Source organism: Anomaloglossus baeobatrachus, chromosome 12 (assembly GCF_048569485.1).
Source record: "Anomaloglossus baeobatrachus isolate aAnoBae1 chromosome 12, aAnoBae1.hap1, whole genome shotgun sequence".
Classification (NCBI taxonomy): domain Eukaryota; kingdom Metazoa; phylum Chordata; class Amphibia; order Anura; family Aromobatidae; genus Anomaloglossus; species Anomaloglossus baeobatrachus.
Window position 1 is genome coordinate 96,343,130 of NC_134364.1, and position 24,201 is coordinate 96,367,330.

Genomic DNA, 24,201 nt, shown 5'->3' on the forward strand with positions numbered 1-24,201 from the left:
ACGCAAGTGACCCCTTCACATCCAACGGCACTCCCCCACACCTATCACTGAGCCCCGGGGGTATTCCCCCCCCTAGCCGTGGAGGGTTGCAACACCTGGATGCCCCATTCCATCATCCCCGGGTACTCCAACTGCAGCGGTGGTACTTCTAATTACCACATACCACGGGTGGCGTCACAAACTTTACAATCCCCTGTAAATACACCCCTTCATTTGAGTGGCCGCACGACCCCCGGGTCCGGAGACCCCTCAAGCCTCCGCGGATCCGGATCCGAGCAGCTCGGCTGCTCACAGCACACCCGCATTCTGGGTGATGTGAGGACTGGGGTCCGGCCTGGTCACTGATGTCGGGTGGACCAGAGGAGCGGGCAGAGAGGAACAGAGGACAAGAGTAGTGAGGAACCAAAGAAGCCAGTTGGTCTGGTGGCGCGGCAGCCCCAGAGCTGGCAGGAGCCGAAGCTGCTTGAGTGCGCGTGTGTAGCTTGGGGCTGGTAACTAAGCTCAGCCCAGGTTCTGTCTGTTAACCGCTGGTGAAACTGAAGGTGCAGGAAGGGTTCATCTGATACGGTACCAGCACGGGAGTCTGAGAAGAAGGGATTCCCTAGAGTCCACCTTGGTAGAAGACAGTACCGGGCTGCTGCACCTTTTTACCGTGAGTAAAGTGACATCAACCACAACACTCTTGTGGACTGCATTATTATTGCCGGCACACTGCACCGCAACACAAGCTCCGAACACTGCTACCACCATCATCACCTGCCATGGCCTGGCTGTACTTGCGGAGGGCCCAAGTCATAACAGCTGCATATTCCATCAGCCCCAGCAGAACTTTACAGCGATGGCCCCCAAATCTGGCCGCAAACCGCAAGTGGCATAGTCACTACAAATTCCCTTTTTATTTTGATTCCCCTTTTATTTTCTAACCGATGTGAGTGTCGCACACCCCTGGGACCGAGTGCCCCAAGCCTTGGGGCGTGTCAGTTTAGCACACCCACATGGGCCCACAGGGGTGTACTAACATGCTAATGGAGACGACTAGCCAGGGGCACTAATGCTCAGGGGACTAGTCCCGTTGCTCAGTAGCAAACGGTACAAGATCTTTAGAAATACTTTTTCTAAAGATCTCTTTATCTATACGAGTGTATACAGGGACGGTTAGGCAGGGATTAGCAATATGCACCCAGAACTGAAGTAGGCTGGCCCGGCAGGTATGAACAGGAATGGTGGGTGCGACAGGGATAAACAGGTATGGTTAGACAGGTACTAGAGACAGACACCGGGATAATAGGACAGGAACTCAGAACCTGACAAGTAGTTAGGTAGCAGACTGGAACACTGGCTAACTAAAAGCCTTGTACAGGTACCTCCCCTAATAGGATCGCACCTTAAATATACAGTGCCTCTCAGCCATAGGAGAAGTGGCATTTATGAAAAATGGCACACTGGCCCTTTAAGAGGAGGGCTGGTCTGTGTGCGGGCGTGCGTCTTAGGTGCACTCCCAGGAACCCTGTGCGGCATGTACAGGGCCCGGGAGGGGAAGAAGGCAGCAGCACACATGGATGGCCAGGGAAGTACAGGGCAGAACATGACCCAGCCGGGTGGGGGGGGGAGGTAAGTAAAGTCTGTGTTTCTGCAGAGATGCTGGCGCTACAAAGTAAGATTTAGTGTGTGTGTGTGTGTGTGTGTGTGTGTGTGTGTGTGTGTGTGTGTGTGTGTGTGTGTGTCTCAAGTTCAATACAGATATCTGGAGCACCTTTAGTAGACTTGTAAGTTGTATGCAATTATAATGTAAGCATATCTAAAAAGCCCCCTTACTCCATTCCTAATGTGTGACATGTATACATTACATGCTGGTCCGTTTGTACGGACAAGCTTAGGAGTGGAGCTTTCTCCTCTCAATGCAGGCATCGGCTGTGTTTTACAGCCACCATCTGCATCTTTTAACAGTACTGACTGAAGATGGCTCTAATTGTGGCTGTTCGACACCAAAAATGAAACTGAAAAGAACCCAAAAATAAAAAAAAAGTGTTAGGTTTTTGACCACACAAGGTACATAGGAGACAAATCCAATCTGAAAAAGGTCCATAAATTGCTTTAATAAAACCAAATAAAAAAACAGCTCTGGAAAGATCAAATTGTGGAGATTTACACAACAAACGCGATAATGTTACACATGCAGAGCAGTGAAGTACACTAGGTGGAGCGCAGGACAATGTAAAGACAGGAGGGTTCGCAGCCGCAACCATTGCTTGACTCATTTGGTTTTCCACACTGCGTCATTTTCATATTAGACCCCTCATTATGAACAACTGGGAAGAACAGGGTCTGACCGATACTCTGCGAATTTTTGAGTCCAAAGCTAAGATTAAAAGGAAACCTCCAGGCAAAATGGATAAAATGTTATATCTAGGCCAGGGCCCAAGGCGGCAGAGCATAACAGATTCTCCACAATTCCACATTCACACATCCCTGTGTCACTGTCCAAGCATGAACTGTGATGTTCTAACTATCCGCGTGTCTTCTAACCTGAAATTGTGAGCTTCAGACATATGAGGAGGTTGTCAGGAGACCAGAGGACAGTCCGTGACCCACAAATGTGTAAAGGCCAAATTAGTCATGAGTCATGCCTTAAGGGATGTTTATTTAAATCATTACTTGACTAGAGATGGAATCATCAATTTTCAAGACTCTGGTCCATCAGCCTGGTCAGTAGCCTGCGACCACTGGACGGGAGCTCTGCAAATGCATCACACCACAATGGTAATGTCACATGAGCCCAGCTAAGCTAAAAAGAAGTCGGAAATGCTGGGAGGTAAGGAGATTTGCAGGCTTCTTGTAAATTCCTGGCTACTCAAACAAGGAGTAGGGAATGTTGTGAGGTAAGCAGACTCACAGGCTTCCAGTCCATTCGTGGCTAATCAAAAAAGAGGCGATTCACAGGCTTGCCATATATTCCTGGCTAATCAAAAAAGGATTTGGGAATGCCAAGAGGTAAGGAGATGCCAAGGCTTACCGTAAACTCCTGGCTGGTCAAAAAAAGGAGCTGGCAATGCCATGGAGGTAAGGAGATCCACAGGCTTCCAGTCAATTTCTGGCTAATCAAAAAAGGTATACCATAAGGTAAAAAGATTTGCAGGCTACTGTCCAATGGTCACAAAGTACTGCGAATTTATTTCACCATCTACTCTTCAGTAGACCTCAACATGTCCTGCCTAATATAAGGCCTGAAGGGGACAATGTAGAGAGAGCCCCGGTCATGCGCTGCCGCCTGAGGCCAAGGCTTAGCTATAACAATTTATCAGTCATTCGACGTAATGCCAATTCAAAGCTTTAAAAAGGTAACCTGTCACCAGTTGTGGAGCCTATAATCTGCGGCCACCAGTGGGCTGTTATATACAGAATTTTAGAATGCTGTATATAAAGAGCCCAGGCCGCTGTGTAGAACATAAAAATCACTTTATAATACTTACCTAACGGTCGCTGCGGTGGAGTTGGGTCATATGGGCGTCTCCATTCTCAGATGCCGGCGCCTCCTCTTTCAGACATCTTTGTCGTCCGTCTTCTGAAGCCGGGTGCATGACGTGTCCTACGTCATTCACACTCGCCTGCATTGAGGTCCTGCTGCGGCGCACTTTGATCTGCCCTGAGCGTCGCAAATAAAAGTATTGTAGTGCACCTGCGCGGGACCGGCGAGTGTGTATGACGTAGGACGCGTCATGCACACAGGCTTCAGAAGGAGGACAAAGATGGCCGAAACAGGAGGAGGTGCCGGCACCGGAGAACGGAGATGCCCATATGGCCCAACTCCACCACACCGACCGTTTAGGCAAGTATTATAAACTGATTTTTACGTTCTACACAGCAGCCTAGGCTCTTACATATAGCATGCTAGAATACTGTATATAAGAGCCCACTGGTGGTGGCCGCAGCTTATAGGCCCCAAAACTGGTGACAGGTTCCCTTTAAGGCAGAATGGGTCAATACTAGATTGACTACTTATATCAAAGGAAGGCTAGCATGACCCTCTAGGTCTCCATATTGTAAATGCCATCAGTTGTGGTTTCTGCCTTCACAGGATGAAAGTCAATTTTAAGGATTAAAGAAGCAATACAAGGAATAAAACAGATACAAAATCAACAGTATTCTTGAAAAATGCCCTTTGGGCAGATCATTGCTACTTTACTGGCTTGTAGTATGATTAAAGTGCACCAAAGTTTCCATTTAGAGACTGCAGTGGTATATCGGTGGGTTTCAGGAGTCCCCATCTTTTGGTATCAGGTGAAGGCACCTCAATAAAACAACTGATGAATGTTTGATTTTGAAGGAAGCCCAATTAGTTCTTAAACTATTAAAAGCCATTAGTGGTGGCTTTTAAAAGTCTCCCTTGCCGATTTGCCCCAAGTCACCACCTACATGCAGAATATGTATCAATGAAGCCATAGACGCTCGGTGTGCCACCATATAAAGCCTCACCTTCGGGAAAAATGTGACTTCAGATTAGCTGCATATTAGGGTATCAGATAAACCCTTAGATTAACAAATCTTTAGGATTTCCAGCACATAGCTTTGTCTAACATTTTCTATAAAAAGCATCCAAAAAATACTTTGTAGGACGCCAAGACGCCTAAATTGCCCTTTCAAGAAAGTGTCTGTTCCCTTTATCTTTGACATCCTTTTCAGGAGCAAATTCGTAAAAACATGTGCTAAAGTGACTGTGTAATCATCACACAAAAAAAATTCCAACCAGATAATACAAAATTAGAGCATAAATAAAATCTGGGACATCCCTGAGATCAGAAACCACTGAGGTGTGGTGGGTTGGAAGTAGGGGGCAAATCATACCAGATTTGGGATCAGGTAGGCCAAATGTCGATCCTTAATCATCTAGAAAGTCACAAGAAAAATTTACAAAGGTCTATTTTACATTAAGAAAAAAAAAAGGCTTCAGATCAACCAAAGTCCACGAGATCAAACCAACAACAAGTCTATAATAGTGGAGTCCACTGCTACAAACACCAAGTAAAGACTCCGCTCGGCCCTTAAGACTCTTCCCATGATTACAAATGGATGATAATGGAGTAGTCTACTTCCATTTCTTCAAGAAGACCGCCAATCTGGACCAGATATTTTAATTCAGTACTCTGGTAGAGTCTCACAGGAGGATTTTCTAATGAACTTTGAAAACTGAGACTTTCAGTGCTTTGCATTCCCATTCATGTGATAAATGTTCTTTTTGGCACTAGAATTTTTTTTTGCATTTATGGCATTTAACGCATGGTCCTTCTGAACTTTGTACAAAGAGGAAAAGTTGGCGAATGAGGAGGCCGACGGGGGAGTGTTTTCTAACAGGGTTTTTTGCGTCTGCTCTTGCTCAAGGTCGGACACTTCATTGGATTCCTTACGTTTTTGGTGGGAGTTATAAAAAAATGAGAGCTGCTGAAAGCTGGGCTGTAACTCGTCTTTAATACTCTCCAAAATCTGCATAAATGACGGACGATGTTTGGGAACTTTTTGCCAGCACCAATGCATCAAGTCATGTCTGGAAGAAAATAAGACAAAAAAGTGACAACCAAAAAATTAGTTCAGGCTTTAAAAAGCTCTACGATACCACAAAAATATTTCAATATTCAAAACTTAGAAACGATATTATTGACCAAGAATTGTCTCCCTAGAAGAGGATCCCAAGAAATAACACTTACAATCTATCCTGACACTCCGAAGGTTTCTCCAAGATCCCGTTGTCCATGATAAAGTGAAGGACCTGCTCATTGGCCAGGCCTTGATAAGGCTGCTCTGCTAAGGTTGAAATTTCCCAAAGGACTACACCAAATGACCTATCGAAAAACAAAATGTGATTATTGAGATCTACCTATACTCAACTATGTTATTGAGTCATAATAGAAAATGGACATACCAGACGTCCGAGTAAGGAGTAAAGATTCCATCTTTAAGAGATTCAGGGGACATCCATCGGACAGGAAGAAGCGACTTTCCACATTTACGATAGTAGTCAGTTTCATAAATATCTCTGGTCATGCCAAAATCTGGAGTGAAAGAGAAATATTATGTCTATTGAAGACCTATGAAGAGTCATCACTAAATCAATAGACAAACCACTCAGGGGTTGAGGACCTGATGACCATGAGGAATGTCTGAGTACAGGTAGAACTATCCATATAAAAGCTTAACTCTTTGTGTGCGATTACAATCAACAATTGAATATAGTCCTCTTTGGTAGATGAGGCCCAGCACTGTTTGGCAAGAACTTAAGCCCTATTGTCCTTGGTTACAAAGCTTCGCACCATAGTGGGCCAGAGTCTAAAGGTGGCTTTACACACTGCAACATCTCAAACGACATCGCTGTAACGTCACCGGTTTTGTGACGTAATAGCGACCTCCCCAGCGACATTGCAGTGTGTGAAACACATCAGCGACCTGGCCCCTGCTGTGAAGTTGCTGAGCGCTACAAATCGTTCAGGACCATTCTTTGGTCCTTTGTTTCCCGCTGTGCAGCAAAGTCTCAGTGTGTAAAGGGGACTTAAAACACTGGAAACGAGCGATGTCTCACAATGTCTGTCAATCACTATTCTCTGTCAGTCGGTCTCTCCCTCTTGGTCTCTATTCTCTCTCTGTCGGTCTCTCTGTCCCTCTCTCACAGTCTGTCGGTCATTTTCCCCTCCTCTCTCATACTCACCATTCCCCGATCCCCGGCGCGGCGCTGCACGGCATTCACACTGCTGCGGCGGCTTTTCCTCTTTTGAAAAAGCCGGTCGCTCATTAAACAATTTTGTATTCCCTACTTTCCCTGCCCACAGGCGCCTATGATTGGTTGCAGTGAGACACGCCCCCACGCTGAGTGACAGGTGTCTCACTGCACCCAATCACAGCAGCCGGTGGGCGTGTCTATACTGTGCAGTGAAATAAATAATTAAATAATTAAAAAAACCGGCGTGCGGTCCCCCCAATTTTATTTCAAATCTGTTTTATTGATGAAACTGTTGTCAACATACAAACATATCATTTGTGCAATTACAATACATATACATCATTTTCTCAATGCCGGGATAACATCCAGAAATTGTTACATTACTAAATTTCTTGGAATTCTTCAAATTATCTTTGTGCTATTACCATACAACCACTAATAAATTATAGGTCAGAATTCCCACTTCTTTTGACTTCCCGTATCCTAATATACTCATTCTCCTTGTGTGTCTATTGTCTTATCAATTATTGATAAATCTTTTCATATAAAAAATGAAACTAGAAAAATGCAGATTAATGTTCAGAAAAGAAAGAAAGAAGAGGAAAGATACAAGCATAAAGAAGAGGAAATTAGAGAGAAGGGGGGGAGGGGGGGGAAGCAAGAAAAGAAAAGAAAAAAAGGGGGGGGGAAGGAATGAGACTCCCCACCGTTTCTCAGTTCAAAAAGCTCGCCAAACTCTCCACAAACTCTGGGGACTCCATGAACATAATCCATGGTCTCCAAACTGTAGTAAATTTTTCTGTGTTCCCATTTAGTTCTGCTGTCAGCTCCTCCATTCTCTGGAGGTTTGTCATTTTGTGTTTTAATAGCTCCTGGGAGCATAGAAAGAAGAGCAGTCCCCCCCAATTTTAATACCAGCCAGATAAAGCCATACGGCTGAAGGCTGGTATTCTCAGGATGGGGAGCTTCACGTTATGGGGAGCCCCCCAGCCTAACAATATCAGTCAGCAGCCGCCCAGAATTGCCGCATACATTATATGCGACAGTTCTGGGACTGTACCCGGCTCTTCCCGATTTGCCCTGGTGCGTTGGCAAATCGGGGTAATAAGGAGTTACTGGCAGCCCATAGCTGCCAATAAGTTCTAGATTAATCATGGCAGGTGTCTCCCCGAGATTCCTTCCATGATTAATCTGTAAATTACAGTAAATAAACACACACACCCGAAAAAATCATTTATTAGAAATAAAAAACACAAAACACATTCCCTCATCACCAATTTAATCAGCCCCAAAAAGCCCTCCTTGTCCGGCGTAATCCACGGACCTCCAGCGTCGCATCTAGCTCTGCTACATGGAGGTGACAGGAGCAGCAGAATACACCGCCGCTCCTGTCAGCTCCACGCAGCAAATGAAGACAGCCGCGCGATCGGCTGAGCTGTCACTGAGGTTACCCGCTGTCACTGGATCCAGCGGTGGATGCAGCGGTGGCCGCGGGAAACCTCAGTGACAGCTCAGCTGATCGCGATATTCACCTCAGTTGCTGCGTGGAGCTGACCGGAGCGGCGGTGAGCAGCGCGATCAGCTGAGCTGTCACTGAGGTTACCCGCGGCCACCGCTGCATCCACCGCTGGATCCAGTGACAGCGGGTAACCTCAGTGACAGCTCAGCTGATCGTGCAGCTGTCTTCATTAGCTGCGTGGAGCCGACAGGAGCGGCGGTGTCTTCTGCTGCTCTGGTCACCTCCATGCAGCAGAGCTGGAAGAGATGCTGGAGGTCCGTGGATTACGCCGGACAAGGAGGGCTTTTTGGGGCTGATTAAATTGGTGACGAGGGAATGTGTTTGTGTTTTTTATTTCTAATAAAGGATTTTTCGGGTGTGTGTGTTTATTTACTGTAATTTACAGATTAATCATGGAAGGTATCTCGGGGAGACGCCTGACATGATTAATCTAGGACTTATTGGCAGCTATGGGCTGCCATTAACTCCTTACTACCCTGATTTGCCAACGCACCAGGGCAAATCGGGAAGAGCCGGGTACAGTCCCAGAACTGTCGCATATAATGTATGCGGAAATTCTGGGCGGCTGCTGACTGATATTGTTAGGCTGGGGGGCTCCCCATAACGTGGAGCTCCCCATCCTGAGAATACCAGCCTTCAGCCGTATGGCTTTATCTGGCTGGTATTAAAATTGGGGGGGGACCGCACGCCGTTTTTTTTTAATTATTTATTTCACTGCACAGTATAGACATGCCCACCGGCTGCTGTGATTGGGTGCAGTGAGACAGCTGTCACTCAGTGTGGGGGCGTGTCTCACTGCAACCAATCATAGGCGCCTGTGGGCGGGGAAAGTAGGGAATAAGAGATTGTTTAATGAGAGGCCGGCTTTTTCAAAATAGTAAAAGCCGCCGCAGCAGTGTGAATGCCGTGCAGCGCCGCGCGGGGGATAGGCGAGTATGAGAGAGGAGGGGAAAATGACCGACAGACTGTGAGAGAGGGACAGAGATAGTGACGGACCGACAGAGAGAATAGAGACCGAGAGGGAGAGACCGACTGACAGAGAATAGTGATTGACAGATATTGTGACACATCACTCGTTTCCAGTGTTTGACTAGCTAGGTCGTTCTGCAGGTCCGGATCGCTGTTGCGTCGTTGGGCAGGTTTGCCTGTTTGACAGCTCACCAGAGACTCAGAGACTTTGTAGCGATCACGGCCAGGTTGGAATCGCTGGTGGGATCGCTGAAAGTCTCAGTGTGTAAAGGGGCCTTAAGCCTTGTTTTAGGGCTCTTTCCCTAAGCCAATGTAACGATTCCTCTAGTCTTCTTGACTTTGTTTGACTATTAGCACAATAGTATGGAGTACAACTAGTCCAAAAGGCTTTCTTTCTAAAATAAATAGCATACCTCCAATTTTTACAGTAAGGTCTTCCGAAACCATGCAGTTACGGGCTGCCAAATCTCGATGTACAAATTTTTTGGCATTCAAATATGCCATCCCGTCAGCAATTTCACCTGCCATCTGAATCATTTCCTTTAATGATGGAGGAGTGACATTAACACTATTCTGTAAGGCAGAAAAATTATTTGATTGTTTTTTAAACAAAGCAAGGGGAGCGCGAGAGGAAGGCAAAAAGGGGAACGCGAGAGGAAGGCAAAAAAGGGGAGTGCGAGAGGAAGGCAAAAAAGGGGAGCGCGAGAGGAAGGCAAAAAAGGGGAGAGCGAGAGGAAGGCAAAAAAGGGGAGCGCGAGAGGAAGGCAAAAAGGGGGAGCACGAGAGGAAGGCAAAAAAGGGGGAGCACGAGAGGAAGGCAAAAAAGGGGGAGCACGAGAGGAAGGCAAAAAAGGGGAGCGCGAGAGTGAGACAGACAAGAGAACGAGAGAGATAAGAGAACGAAAGAGACAACAGAGGTGCAAGTACCTCATCATCTGCTCTTAGAGAACGTAGATAACTTTTCAGATCTCCTCTGGTCATGAGCTCCATAATAACCAACGCTGGTTGTCCTTGTGACACAACCCCTAGTAGACGAACCTGCCAATCACAACATGTTTATAGTAAATATTTAAAGGCTTGCTAACATCCTTAAAAGAAACAGTAGAAGACAAACCTTGGGTTAAATATTTGGAAAAATCCAATCCAAGATCAATAAACAATGGTATTCTGAACATCACTTACCACATGATGACAGATGAACGCTTTCATAACAGATGCTTCATTCAAGAAATCAATCCGCTCTCTCATGGTGGCCAACTCATTGACAGTCTTCAAAGCCACTCTGGTCATAGGTTCTCCCTTTGCAATGTCTATGGCTTCTCCTTCATACACCATGCCAAACGAGCCTTGGCCAAGTTCTTTGATGATAGTAATTTTCTCTCTTGGAAACTCCCACTCATCTGGAACGTACACTGTAATATTGAAATGTTAAAATAGTTTTGATGTCCACATCTTTTTGCAATGACATGATAGTATTAACATGATCTAAAGCTCATTACATGCCGACCTTCATGAAGACTCTGTTGGAGTCACTGGCTTGCTCCTCAGAACTGGTCTACTGGACACCCAAAGGGTGAAGACCTCATTTAGTAAGCTCCTAAATTATGTTTCTAGGCCATTGGTCCACCATCTGAATGTGGCTTTGGTCCACCCATGTTCCACAAAGGCTTCATTGTAGCCCTGACATGTAGGTGCCTAAAACCTCCATTAAGACCTGGGCCAATGTTTTCCTAACTCTGAAAATGTAGTTCTACTGAAACCTGGAGACTCTTAGATGATACTTTTCTTTTCCATACACATTCAATAGTCTTTGGCCAAAATCTTGTTCGGCAACATCCTTTCTGCCCTCCTTATGCAAACGCATGCTCATTTTGGCTCTAGTGGTAGCTTCCAGGAGAACAAAGGATTGGCCATGTTTAAAATCTACATGTCCAATCCTTTATATCCCTTATGCTCCACGATAGCTGCCAAATAGATATTGACCAAAATACAACCCGAACTTAGCAGCAACTTTATTCGAAGGTGTACAGCCATCTTTAAACAGAAAAAAATCCGGCACACTAATAAAGATCTCCACGAAAGAAAATTCTTTGTCAAGGTTTTTTTATTATATTGCGTTATTCTCGTGAGGATGTCAGATAAAAAAAATGTTCAAGTCCAACGTTACGACCACAATCTTTGGTCTTTCTCAAGGACTATAATATACAGAAATATAAAAAACATAAGATTACCAAAAGGAAAGACAGTGTGTATATTGTTCAATCATATACAACGATTAAAAAAAACATCAAATGGTGAAAGTAAGATATGAAATACAAGAAAATTACACAAGAGTGTACAATACAAGCTAGACTTTGTGTCCAAGGGAAGTAAAAAGGCACATGTATATCAAGTTGAATAGGAATATGGTTGATAGACATTGTTGTACATAAAAGGGGATACTAATATATGCGCATATATTAGTATAATCGTTCTATATGATTTAACAATATACACACTGTACTTACTTTTGGTAATCTTATGTTTTTTATATTTCTCTATATTATAGTCCTTGAGAAAGACCAAAGATTGTGGTCGTAACGTTGGACTTGAACATTTCTTTATCTGACATCCTCACGAGAATAACGCAATATAATAAAAAAAACCTTGACAAAGCATTTTCTTTCGTGGATATCTTTATTAGTGTGACGGAATTTTTTCTGTTTATTGGACACTTGTGTTTTCCGAGCACCTTACTTATTCCATAGTTGAGCCAGGTTTAACTTCTATACAGCCATCTTTAGTCCAGGCATCATGCTGAAATCTTTATGAATGAGTGTACTAATCTAAATTTCAATTCAGTATATCCACATACAAATCATTGGAAAAATCCTAGCTGTGTACTCACTTTCCAAAGCACTGAAATACTCCGGATTAACAGAGGCATACAGAGCTCCACTGGGGTAGCCGTCATTCTTTCTAGAAATTTAAGCAAAAAGAGCCAAGTTAAATCACTCCGCCTGTTATATATAGTTTTTGCTTCCAGTTTCAATCCAATAAACCTGAAGATCCAATTTCCGATCCAATGTGGCAGTGTAAAGAAAAAAAATATATATATATATATATATATATATATATATATTTATATTTATATTTATATTTATATATTAGTGAGGTAACATGGTCGGCTGCACGGCAGAAGACACGGGATCCAGGCACCAATGGTCACAGCACACGGTTTATTACACAAACCAAAAGTCCAACAACAATATACATGTGCTCCCCGGGCAGACACTCAGGAAGTTGTGTTCACTCCCTCCCACTAAGGCCCCACGCCCATCTTCCTGTTTCCTTTTAACCCTCCTTTCAGCCTGCAGGGAAACAGGATAAACCCTGGAGTGGAGTTGCTTTCTATGCATGGAGTGAGCACAACCGGGGCGAGACGTACCGGCCGTCATAGACAACCCCGGTCACAGTCTCACATACCACCCCCCTCTCAGTTCAAGCGAGCGGGGTTGAACTCCTGCCATCAAACACGGGCCGCGGGACAAGGCATCGGCGTTGCCCTGCAACCTACCGGCCCGGTGTTCAACCGTAAACCGGAAGTTCTGCAGAGAAAGGAACCACCGGGTAACCCGGGCATTCTGTTCCTTGGCGGACCTCATCCAGACCAGCGGAGAGTGATCAGTCACCAAGCGAAACTGTCGTCCCAGCAGGTAATAGCGTAGGGACTCCAAGGCCCACTTGATCGCCAGGCACTCCTTCTCCACTACGCTATAATTCCGCTCGGGAGGGGTGAGCTTCCTACTTAAGAAGGTGACGAGGTGTTCCTCCCCCTGAACCACCTGAGACAGCACTGCCCCCAGGACGACCTCCGAGGCGTCAGTCTGTACTATGAACTCCTTCCGGAAATCAGGGTTGACAAGAACGGGCTGTCCGCACAGGACCCCCTTCAGGGTCCGGAAGGAGTCCTCGGCCTGCGGTGTCCAGCGCACCATGACGGCCTTCTTGCCTTTGAGAAGGTCCGTCAAGGGGGCTGATAGTCCCGCAAAATTTCTTACAAACCTCCTGTAGTACCCCACGATACCCAGGAAGGCCCTAACCTGCTTCGTGGTCAGGGGTCTAGGCCACTTCTGGATCGCCTCAACCTTGTTAATTTGGGGCTTAATCACTCCTTGGCCTATTACGTAGCCCAAGTAGCGGGCTTCCGTGAGCCCCAACGCACATTTCTTGGGATTGGCTGTCAATCCGGCTGTTCGGAGCGCGTTCACCACCGCTTGTACCTGTTCCAAGTGGGTCTGCCACTCAGAGCTGTAAATAATGATGTCATCAAGGTACGCTGATGCATACGCCTGGTGGGGTTCCAGCACCAAGTCCATCAACCTCTGGAACGTGGCCGGAGCGCCATGTAACCCAAAAGGCAAGACAACATAGTGGAAGAGACCCTCCGGCGTAACAAAAGCGGTTTTCTCCTTGACGGACTCAGTCAGTGGCACCTGCCAGTACCCCTTGGTCAGGTCGAGCGTGGTGAAATATCACGCCTGTCCCAGCCTATCAATCAGCTCATCCACCCGGGGCATGGGGTAGAGATCGAACTTGGATACTTCGTTCAACCTCCTAAAGTCATTGCAGAACCTTAAGGAGCCATCGAGTTTTGGTATTAGGACAATGGGACTAGCCCATTCACTCCGGGATTTTTCGATGACCCCCAGGCGTAGCATTGTCTTCACTTCCTCTGATATGGCTAGTCTTCGAGCCTCCGGCACCCGGTATGGCTTCAGGCGTACCTTCAGGTGAGGCTCGGTGACAATGTCATGTCGTATCAGACTGGTCCTACCAGGCAGCTCGGAGAAGACATGGGGGTTCTGCTGAACCAGCCGTCTGGCCTCTCGCCTCTGTTGCTTGGTGAGGGCTTCTCCAATCCTTACTTCCGGTTCGTCCTCTCCGGAGGTCGCTGGAGCCGGGTTTGAACGACCCGAAGAGGAGGGAGATGGGGAAAAAGCAACCATCAGGCTTTCACGTTCCTGCCAAGGTTTTAATAGGTTGACATGGTATATTTGTTCAGGTTTCCGCCTACCGGGCTGCAATACTTTATAGTTGACCACCCCGACTCTTTCCTTTATCTCGTAGGGGCCTTGCCACTGAGCCAGGAATTTACTCTCCGCCGTGGGGATCAATACCAACACCCGATCCCCGGGGTTAAAGGTCCGCACGGTGGCTTGTCTATTGTAGCGGCCGCTTTGCGCGGCCTGAGCCTCCTGTAAATGCTCCTTCACAATTGGCATGACCGCGCTTATGCGTTTCTGCATTCCTAAAATGTGTTCAATCACACTTATGGGGGGTGGGCTCTTGCTCCCATGTTTCCTTTGCCAGGTCCAACAATCCCCGGGGATGTCGCCCGTATAACAACTCAAACGGCGAAAACCCCGTGGATGCCTGTGGCACCTCTCGTATGGCAAACATCAAATAGGGAAGCATCATATCCCAGTCTTTCCCCTCTTTGGAAATCACCCTTTTGAGCATGGTTTTCAGGGTTTTATTGAATCGTTCCACTAAACCGTCCGTCTGAGAATGATACACAGACGTACGCAACTGCTTGATCTGGAGTAGCCGGCATAGCTCTTTGGTCACTTTAGACATGAATGGGGTCCCCTCATCCGTAAGGATCTCCTTGGGCAACCCCACCCGGCAGAACACAGCAAACAACTCCCGAGCTATAAGCTTCGCCGCAGTATGTCTGAGAGGTATCGCCTCTGGATACCGGGTGACATAATCAACGATCACTAGGATGTGTTGGTGCCCTCGAGCGGACTTTACGAGGGGCCCCACCAGATCCATCCCTATCCGTTCAAAAGGGACTTCTATAATGGGTAACGGTACCAACGGACTGCGAAAGTGGGCCAGGGGTGCGGTAAGCTGACACTCCGGGCAGGTTTCGCAGAACCGTTTTACCTCCCCAAAGACGCCGGGCCAATAGAACCTTTGCAATATTCGCTCCTGCGTTTTCTTGACCTCTAGGTGGCCACTCATCAGGTGTTTATGAGCCAAGTCGAGGACCCGCCGGCGATATGGCTCGGGCACCACCAACTGCTCTACCCCCACGCCCCGTATTTCATCTACCCGGTAGAGTAAATCCTGTTTAAGAGCGAAATGGGGGTACCTTACCTGGGCACCGGGCAGCTGTGCCACCCCGTCAACCACTGTCACCCGACTCCGGGCATGTATTAATGTAGGGTCCTGGAGTTGGGCTGTCCCAAACGTATCCGGGGACTCCTCCAACTCCGGGATGGGCTCGACCATCTCAGCCTCTCCTGCCAATACCTCTAGGGGCGACCTATCGGGTTCACATTCTGTCCCTATCATGGGGACCCCTACGGCAGGCGTCCCGGATTCGGGACTGTCGGGCTCAGGTCCCGGACTGTCCAATATCTGAGGGGACTTAGGAGGTCCCTTCCATAAAGTGCAAAAATAAGGCAGATCCCTTCCTAGGATCACGTCATAGGGAAGAGTGTTAATAAGTCCCACCTCATGTTGCACCTGACCGCAGGGTGCTGTGATGGTGACAATCCCTGTGGGATAGTCTCGGCGGTCCCCATGTATGCAAACCACCCCCACGGTACGTCCTGTGGCCTTTACTGCAGCCCTTAGGGTTGATCGCACAAGGGTCACTAAGCTTCCGGAATCCAACAAGCCTGTAACCGGACATCCATTCACCTGTATTTGGCACAAGTGGGGCTCAGTCTCCGGGGAGACAAGGTCAGCGGTACACACCACCTGAGCATACATTGAACCCCGCCGGGTAACCCCACAATCCATGGGCTCCGTGGTGAGGGGACACTGGGCTTCCATATGTCCCACCCGCTGGCACCGCCAACATCTAATAGGGAAGGAAACACCTTTGACGAGTTGTCGTTTAGGGTACATAGCCTTCCGGACCTCAGGGACGGCGGGCACGGCCTCGGACGGGACGGTAGCGGTCTCCCGCACCGGTGTCAGCGGTGGGTCCTTGACTTTAGGCTTGGAGGGGCCGGACCGACGGGCGGTACGCAAAGTCTCAGTGTCCCGTATCAAGTCCTGCATAGCCACATGCTGCTCCACCAGGCACACTAATTGGTCCAGGGTACTTGGGTCGCCCTGTCCTACCCACCGTTGAATGGTGACGGGTAAAGTGCGCACAAAGCGATCAACTACTACCCTTTCCACCATTTGCGCAGGGCTCAGAGTGTCAGGCTGCAACCACTTCTTTACCAGATGCAACAAGTCATAGGCCTGGGAGTGTACGGGTTTGGCTTCCTCATAGAACCACTGATTTACCCGCTGAGCCCGTACATAGGTAGTCACCCCCAACCGAGCAAGTATTTCGGCTTTCAGGGTCGCATATTCTATGGCGTCCTCGGTACAGAGGTCCAGGTACGCTTTTTGGGGCTCCCCCGTCAGATAGGGCGACAATACCTCAGCCCACTGGGGGGGGGGTCGGCAGCTTTTCCCGCTCGGCCACCCGCTCAAACACCGCCAGGAACGCTTCCACATCATCCCCCGGGGTCATCTTTTGCAACGCTTGTCTCATCACTTTCCGGACGCTGCCGTCGTCACCCGGTCCCGGGGTTGTTGCTGCCGGTCCGGCACGGATCGACTTGGCCAGGAGAACCATCTGTTCTTGGTGCCTTTTTTCCTGCAATTGCAAGGATTGCTGCTGACGATCCAACGACCGGAGCAGGTGTGCATTGGTCTGTTCTTGCTGTGCATTAGCCTGAGCCAGCAGCTTTAGTATGTCCTCCATGGCGTCGCCGGGTTTGGGCTGTAGTATAGCCGCTCGAATCCAGGACATGTGCTACCGGGTCACCAGGGATGGATGCTACACCTCACCGGGCTGACATGCCCGCGTTCTCCACCATCTGTGAGGTAACGTGGTCGGCTGCACGGCAGAAGACACGGGATCCAGGCACCAATGGTCACAGCACACGGTTTATTACACAAACCAAAAGTCCAACAACAATATACATGTGCTCCCCGGGCAGACACTCAGGGAGTTGTGTTCACTCCCTCCCACTAAGGCCCCACGCCCATCTTCCTGTTTCCTTTTAACCCTCCTTTCAGCCTGCAGGGAAACAGGATAAACCCTGGAGTGGAGTTGCTTTCTATGCATGGAGTGAGCACAACCGGGGCGAGACGTACCGGCCGTCATAGATAACCCCGGTCACAGTCTCACATATATATATATATATAAATAAATAATAATAATACACACTAAAATATACAACATAGTACACCATAAATATATTAATATTTACATATATTTTTTATAAATATATAGAATTCTAGATTAATAAGGAATGATTTTAAAATTATAAAATATAAACAAAATGTTGACTCATGATATATTACAAGTAAAATATAAATACAATAAAATATTATTAATAGTAATTAAAAAAATAGGCTAAGAAAGCTACAAAAAAAGGCAAATAAAAACAACTTTGAAAAAAAATTGGATCCTACACCACCATTAATGCTAGAAAAATAGCAGAACATGCAACTCATTTTTTTCCCCATAAAATAAGTAAGACCCAACTATCAATATTGATAAATAAAAAATCATTGAGGGGGGAAAAAAAAAAAAAAAAGGGCTTGGTCTTAATAATCACACAAAGCAGATATCTTAGAGACAAATACTCCCTGTGCTTGGATTTGGGGCATGATGAAACATATTTACTGTATCTAATATCCACAAGGCAGACCTGTGATCAGTAGTTTCTACAGAAATTAGACAAACGTCACTGGCTACAGCAGGTTTCTACTGGTTTTTACTGGAAGCAAATAAAAAAAAATAGATTTTCTATCTTTTTTTTTCCTCCATCTGGCAGACGAGTCGCTGGTATTTTCAGAGAAACTAAACCGATCTCAAGAATAAACATCGCCTGTTTATCGTTTGTGAAGAACGGTTAGAGGTGGAAGTCAGAACCAGTCGTGCAGTCACGTACACTTTTCTTCTCACTTTTTCCTTCGAAAGAAAACTAAAAGGCACTTAAGCTTCTTTACCCATTTTTTGGGGGTAGTTCTACAACTTTTTGCCCCTCATGAACAAATTTTGACAATTAATATTGAATGAAATTCTAGGACTTAAATTTGTAGTGGTTCCTCGATTTCACACACTTTTGTCGTTTTAGAATCCCATGTAGAATTGAAACTTAAAACCATATTGGTGAGACCAATATAGGACTGAAATTTCTGGAGATGTTCCAGTAAAGGGGGCTTTACACGCAACGACATCGCTAACGAGAAGTCATTGGGGTCACGGAATTCGTTACGCACATCCGGCCTCGTTAGCGACGTTGTTGCGTGTGACATGTATGAGCGACCGCTAACTATGCAAAATACTCACCAAATCGTTGATTGTTGACACGTCGTCCATTTCCCAAATGTCGTTCCTTGTTCTGCACGCAGGTTGTTCGTCATTCCTGTGACACCCCAGGAACGACGAACAAAATACCTGCTTCCTCTGGCAATGAGGTGGGCGTGACTTCCATGCGGCTGCTCTCCGCCCCTCCGCTTCTATTGGACACCTGCCGTGTGACGTTGCTGTGACACCGCACGAACCGCCCCCTCAGAAAAGAGGCTGTTCGCTGGCCACAATGACGTCGCTAGGAAGGCAAGTATGTGTGATGGCTCCTAGCGATATTGTGCACCACAGGCAGTGATTTGCCCATGACGCACAAACGACGGGGGCAGGTGCTTTCACGAGCGACATCGCTAGCAATATCGCTGCGTGTAAAGCAGCCTTTAGTCTTCCTTGAAAATTTACGAAGTTCTGCTCATCGCATTTGTAAAAAAAAAAGTGTTCACGAGAAGCAAAAAGTTGTAGTAATAGCCATAAACTTAAAAATTGGCCATAGGCGATGAGTAGAAGTTCCAAAAGTCAACCTAGATTAAAGTTATTTGAGATGTTCTTACTATAGATGTAAGCCTACTTTGAGACTGATCGCCTTTGGTCAAATGACTAACTTCTTGTATCTCATGAACAATTTTTGACATAACAAGGTTCTAGGAATTGTATTTGTGGCGTTTGAGACCCACAGACATATGAATTGTGACACTTATTGGTGTGACCAATATGACTGAAGTTTCTTGAGATGTTCTCCAATAGGTATCAGTTTACCTTAAGACTTTTTGAAGTGCTGCTCATTGCTTTTGTCAAAAATTGTTCACAAGAATCAATTTGTAGAAGACAAAGTTTAAAAAAACAAAAAAAAAAATATATATTTTCAATGGTGAGGAGCAGAAGTTCAAAACCTTACACGGTAGACTGATATCTATAACAGGAGCATCTGAAAAAACACTCCAATCCAGCTTAAGACATTTTGTAGTATTACTCAGTGCCTTTGGCAATTAGAAATTTAAACCAAAAATTTAAAACTAACAAAAAAAAAAAAGTAGAACTTCAAAAATTCTCACACAACATTGATATCAATTAAAAGGAACATCTCAAGAAATGTCAGTCATATTGGTACCACCAATATGTTTAATGTTTCAGATCTTCATGGGTTTCTAAGACTACAGATAAAATACATAGGAGAAGGAACCAACAGAAAATCACAAGCCCTGAAGTTTTGTTCAAAATTCATTGTCAAAAATTGAATGGCCAATGGATTTCAAACTAGGCTCTAAAGCCTGCTTTACACGGTACGACCGATTGTGCGATTTCACAAATCGATCGTACCCGCCCCCGTCCTTTTTGCGTCACGGGCAAATCGCTGCCCGTGTCGCACAAAGTTAGTAACCCCCGTCACACATACTTACCTCTCGTGCGACCTCGCTGTGGGCGGCGAACGTCCACTTCCTGGAGTGGGAGGGACGTTCGGCGTCACAGCGACGTCACACGGCCGCCGGCCAATAGAAGCGGAGGGGCGGAGATGAGCGGGACGTAAACATCCCGCCCACCTCCTTCCTTCCACATAGAGACGGCGGCGGCCGCGGGAGGCAGGTGAGCTGCTCATCGTTCCCGTGGTGTCACACGGAGCGACGTGTGCTACCACGGAAACGATGGTCAACTAAAGTAAACGATATTATGGAACCTAACGAGCAGTACCCGACTCACGATTTGTGAGCGATACTGCGTCGCTAGGAGGTGTCACACAGGCCGGCATCGCCAGCGATGCCGGATGTGCGTCACAAAAACCGTGACCCCGACGATCTATCGCACGATAGATTGCCTGGTGTAAAGCAGCCTTAAGACTTCGATTTGCAGTGGTTCCTTGATTCTAAACACTTTTTGTAGTTGTAAAAACCCATGAAGAACTTGACACTTACTAGTGGGACCAATATATGACTGGAGTTTCTGGAGATGATCTTCTGATAGATATCAACCATGCTTGACACTTTTTTTTAAATTCTATTCATTGTCTTTGTCAAAACTTAAAAACAAAAAAAGCTAAAAAGACAATTGGTCAAAAGCGGTGAATTTCAAAAAGTCTTAAGCTAGACTGAAATTTCTTGAGATGTTCCACCTACAAATATCAGCATATCTTGAGAAGATTTTTAAGCCACCTAATTGCCTTTGGCTAATTGTCTTTTTAGCCATTTGGTTTTAATTTTTGACAAAAGGCGATGAGTAGAAATCCAATAAATCTCAAATTGAGACGGATATCAGAGGAATATCTCAAGAATCATCATATAGGTCCCAACAATAAGTATAGAGTTTCAAATTTCTATGGGTACCTAACACTCCCAGAAACATGGATTCAAGGAATCAACACAAATCAAAGTTTTAGAGTTTTCTTTGAAATTTATTGTCAAAAATTGAATGGCCAATGACTTTTGAATGAGACTTTGATTTGTGGCGGTTATTGAATTCTACACATTTATTGTAGTGTTAAAAACCCGGAGAGTTGAGACTTTACCCTTTTTGGTAAGACTATTAAGACTGATGTTCTTTTTAGAGGTTCCTCCTATAAATATTTGTTTTGCTTGAGACTTTTTGAAGCTTTACTCAGTGCTTTTGGCCAATTCTTTCTTAAATGTTTGTTTTCTGCAAATTTTTGATGGGTTTCATACTAGGCTCTAGGACCCCGATTTATATTGGTTCTTGGATTTTTACACTTATTTTAGGGTTAGTTTTTTTGAGGTGGTGGTTGTTGAAACCAAATCCCATTCAGGAAATACTTATTTGTTGACGTTTTGGATGAGTTTTTCTGAAGCAATTATGGACACTTTTGGAAGAGTTTTCTCCTCCTAAAAATAGCCCATTTTGGAGCCAATTTAATCAGGAGCTGTTTCTAATAAGTGAAAAACTTTTTTCCTACAGGATTTTTTTTAAACTAGTCAGGAAAAAGCTAAAACCACTCATACGTTCAAAAAGCAAATTTCATTTCCCATAGAAATTAAATTGAAAAAGATTTGCAAGAGTATTTGAAGCAGTTTTTGAGGATGAACAGCACAAAAAACCTCTTGTGTGAACAAAGCCTTAGAAACTCATGGCTATCTGAAATGCGACATTTATTGGCCCATGGCATAATATCAAACAAATCTTTAGCAGCTTCAACAATTGGGTTTAAGCTTCACAGTTCAGACGTGCTGGGTGCCTCATTGCGTTTGATTTATACTTAAAGAGTGTGATGAAATTACAATGCAAAACACCTAGACAATCAATGAAAACTAATAGCGCAACTATCAACCTACCCTTTCCTATTGTAGAAGAAGATGAAGGCGGCCAAGCAGGCGATGACCAGCAAGAGTAATATTGGCATCACTTTGAGGAGCAGGTAAACGTTTTCAGACTGCATCTCTTCTGCAGAAAGCAAATCATTCCACACATTAAAAGGTTAATCCCAAATGCTTTTTTATTTTATAAGATAGTGGCTTTATATCATCAGGACCTATGTATTAAAGAAATGGGGGTTTATCAGATGGTTTATGCCTATTAAACTTGAAAGAGGAGATTTTAAAAGGGTTGGCTCATGGAAAAAGCCCCAACTCTCTACTCATCAGTGGTCTGATGCAACAGCTGGATTGCTGGACCCTTTTTTAGAGATATGCCATAGTTTGAACCCTAAATAACTTGCCACACAATTCTTTTATGGAAGAGGTGTATCTAGGCTTTCTGGCACCTGGGGCAAGAGTTCCGTTTGGCGCCCCCCCATGTGACCAATCATTCATATGTTTGCACACTCAGTCACGTGAGGACGAGCTGCTCTTAATTTAATTCTCTCATTGTTCAAAGAGAAACATAGGAAGAAAAGCCAGTTGTTACATGCAAGTATGAAAATCACAAGAGTGGAGTGGCCATATGATGACTACTGGAACCAGAAGCAGAGCTAAATCCTGACGGGGAGTATATTACACGCTGTTATGATTAGGCTACAGTGCTTAATTTTATAAGTAAAAAGGTTGTCTAGGTTTGAGATGAAAATCTGCATTCACTATGTAACTGCAGACTTCTGAATTCGCTCAGTGCGCACACTGCCCGCTGTCAGGATCCTCTGGTGCCGGCGGTAAGAGTGGGAGGTCACAAAACTGCAAGTATGTGATTTACATATATGATTTATATATATGTGGTCACGTGCTGACTAGACATGTGTGGCCCGGCTCAAAATGTATTGAGTGAGGCTGGACATGTCAAATCAGAATGTGGCCAGAAATATAAAAATCCCATACTTGCGCTCACATGACCGTTCACTATTGCCACTGGCACCGGAGAATGCTAAAAAGTGTGCAGAGCAAATATTGTGAGAGTTCAGAAGCCTGCAGTCACCTAGAGACTGCAGAATTTCATCTTAAACTTGGACAAGCCCTTTACGTCTACAATTAAGCAGTGTATCTCAATTCTAAGTAAAGGGGTTGTCCAATCTTACAATTTATGAATTGCTACTGGTTTACAGGATCACAACTAATAACAGCACCAGAACCAGCAGAGGTACAGAAATACATAATTATAACACCAAACAGTACAGAAACACAGCATCACAACCTCCAGCAGTACAGAAACTCATCATCAGAACCACCAGCAGCACAGAAATACATCCATATAACTCCATCAGTTCAGAAACACAGCATCCAAACCCTCATCGGTACAGAAATACAAAATCAGTACCACAAGCAGTAAATGGTACATCAATTGTAATGTCAGGTCAGACTCATACACATTTGTATTGCATGAACCTACATCTTCCAGTACATCCAGGGCTGGCTCCAGGTTTTGTGGGCCCCGTGCGAAAGTCTCAGTGGGCCCCATACACACATAGAAACGCACATACATACATATATACATACATATATTATTATATATATATATATATATATATATATATATATATATATATATATATATATATATATATATATATATATATATATATATATATATATACACATACATATACATATGCATATACATATATATACAAATTCCTAAGAATACATCTAAATAGACAAATCTATACACAGTCATATACACTGACATACATAGTTACACATCATACATGCACACACAGACACATTAGAGGTATTAATATGGGGAAGCCGGCAGCAGCCTCATTCACCTCCCCTGCTAGTCTCCCATCCATCTCCTCCTGAGCATGTGGCTGTGCCGCACTTATTGGTGGCAATGGCTAACAGACATGGCTGCACACAGTGCACACTGACACTGCTATATACATCACAGGAGAGGCTGGAGAGATACAGCATTGAGAGCACATACAGCACCAGAGGGGGGCGTACAGCTCTGAAGTGGTATACAGCACTGGGGTGGGAGAACATACAGCTCTTGGGGTATACAGCACTGGGGTGGGGGTGGGGGGCATACAGCTCTGGGTGGTTTAACACACTGGAGTGGGGAAACCGACACTTCTGGGGGGGTATACAGTACTGGGGTCAGTGGACAGACAGTTCTGGGAGGTATACAGCACTGGCATCGGGGACAGACAGTTCTGGGGGTATACAGCACTAGGGTGTGGGTATACAGCACTGGGGTGGGGCCAGGACATACAGCTCGGCGGGATGTTGATGCTTTGAGTCCTCTCTTCATTTGTGGGTTAAG

The 24,201-nt window shown here is 45.4% G+C and overlaps 1 protein-coding gene across 1 annotated transcript in view; it reads right to left on the minus strand.

Annotated features, from left to right (window-relative positions):
• Positions 1-3,881: 3,881 nt before the first annotated feature.
• INSRR (insulin receptor related receptor) overlaps positions 3,882-24,201 on the minus strand; it is a 49,875-nt gene continuing 29,555 nt past the window's right edge. The window contains exons 18-25 of the mRNA XM_075329742.1: positions 21,846-21,954; positions 12,082-12,152; positions 10,377-10,606; positions 10,122-10,232; positions 9,608-9,767; positions 5,915-6,044; positions 5,700-5,834; positions 3,882-5,539 (exon numbers count right to left, since the gene is read on the minus strand). Of these exons, the coding sequence (XP_075185857.1) occupies positions 5,194-5,539; positions 5,700-5,834; positions 5,915-6,044; positions 9,608-9,767; positions 10,122-10,232; positions 10,377-10,606; positions 12,082-12,152; positions 21,846-21,954 (1,292 nt within the window). The 3' untranslated portion in view covers positions 3,882-5,193. The remainder of the gene's footprint in view (positions 5,540-5,699; positions 5,835-5,914; positions 6,045-9,607; positions 9,768-10,121; positions 10,233-10,376; positions 10,607-12,081; positions 12,153-21,845; positions 21,955-24,201) is intronic.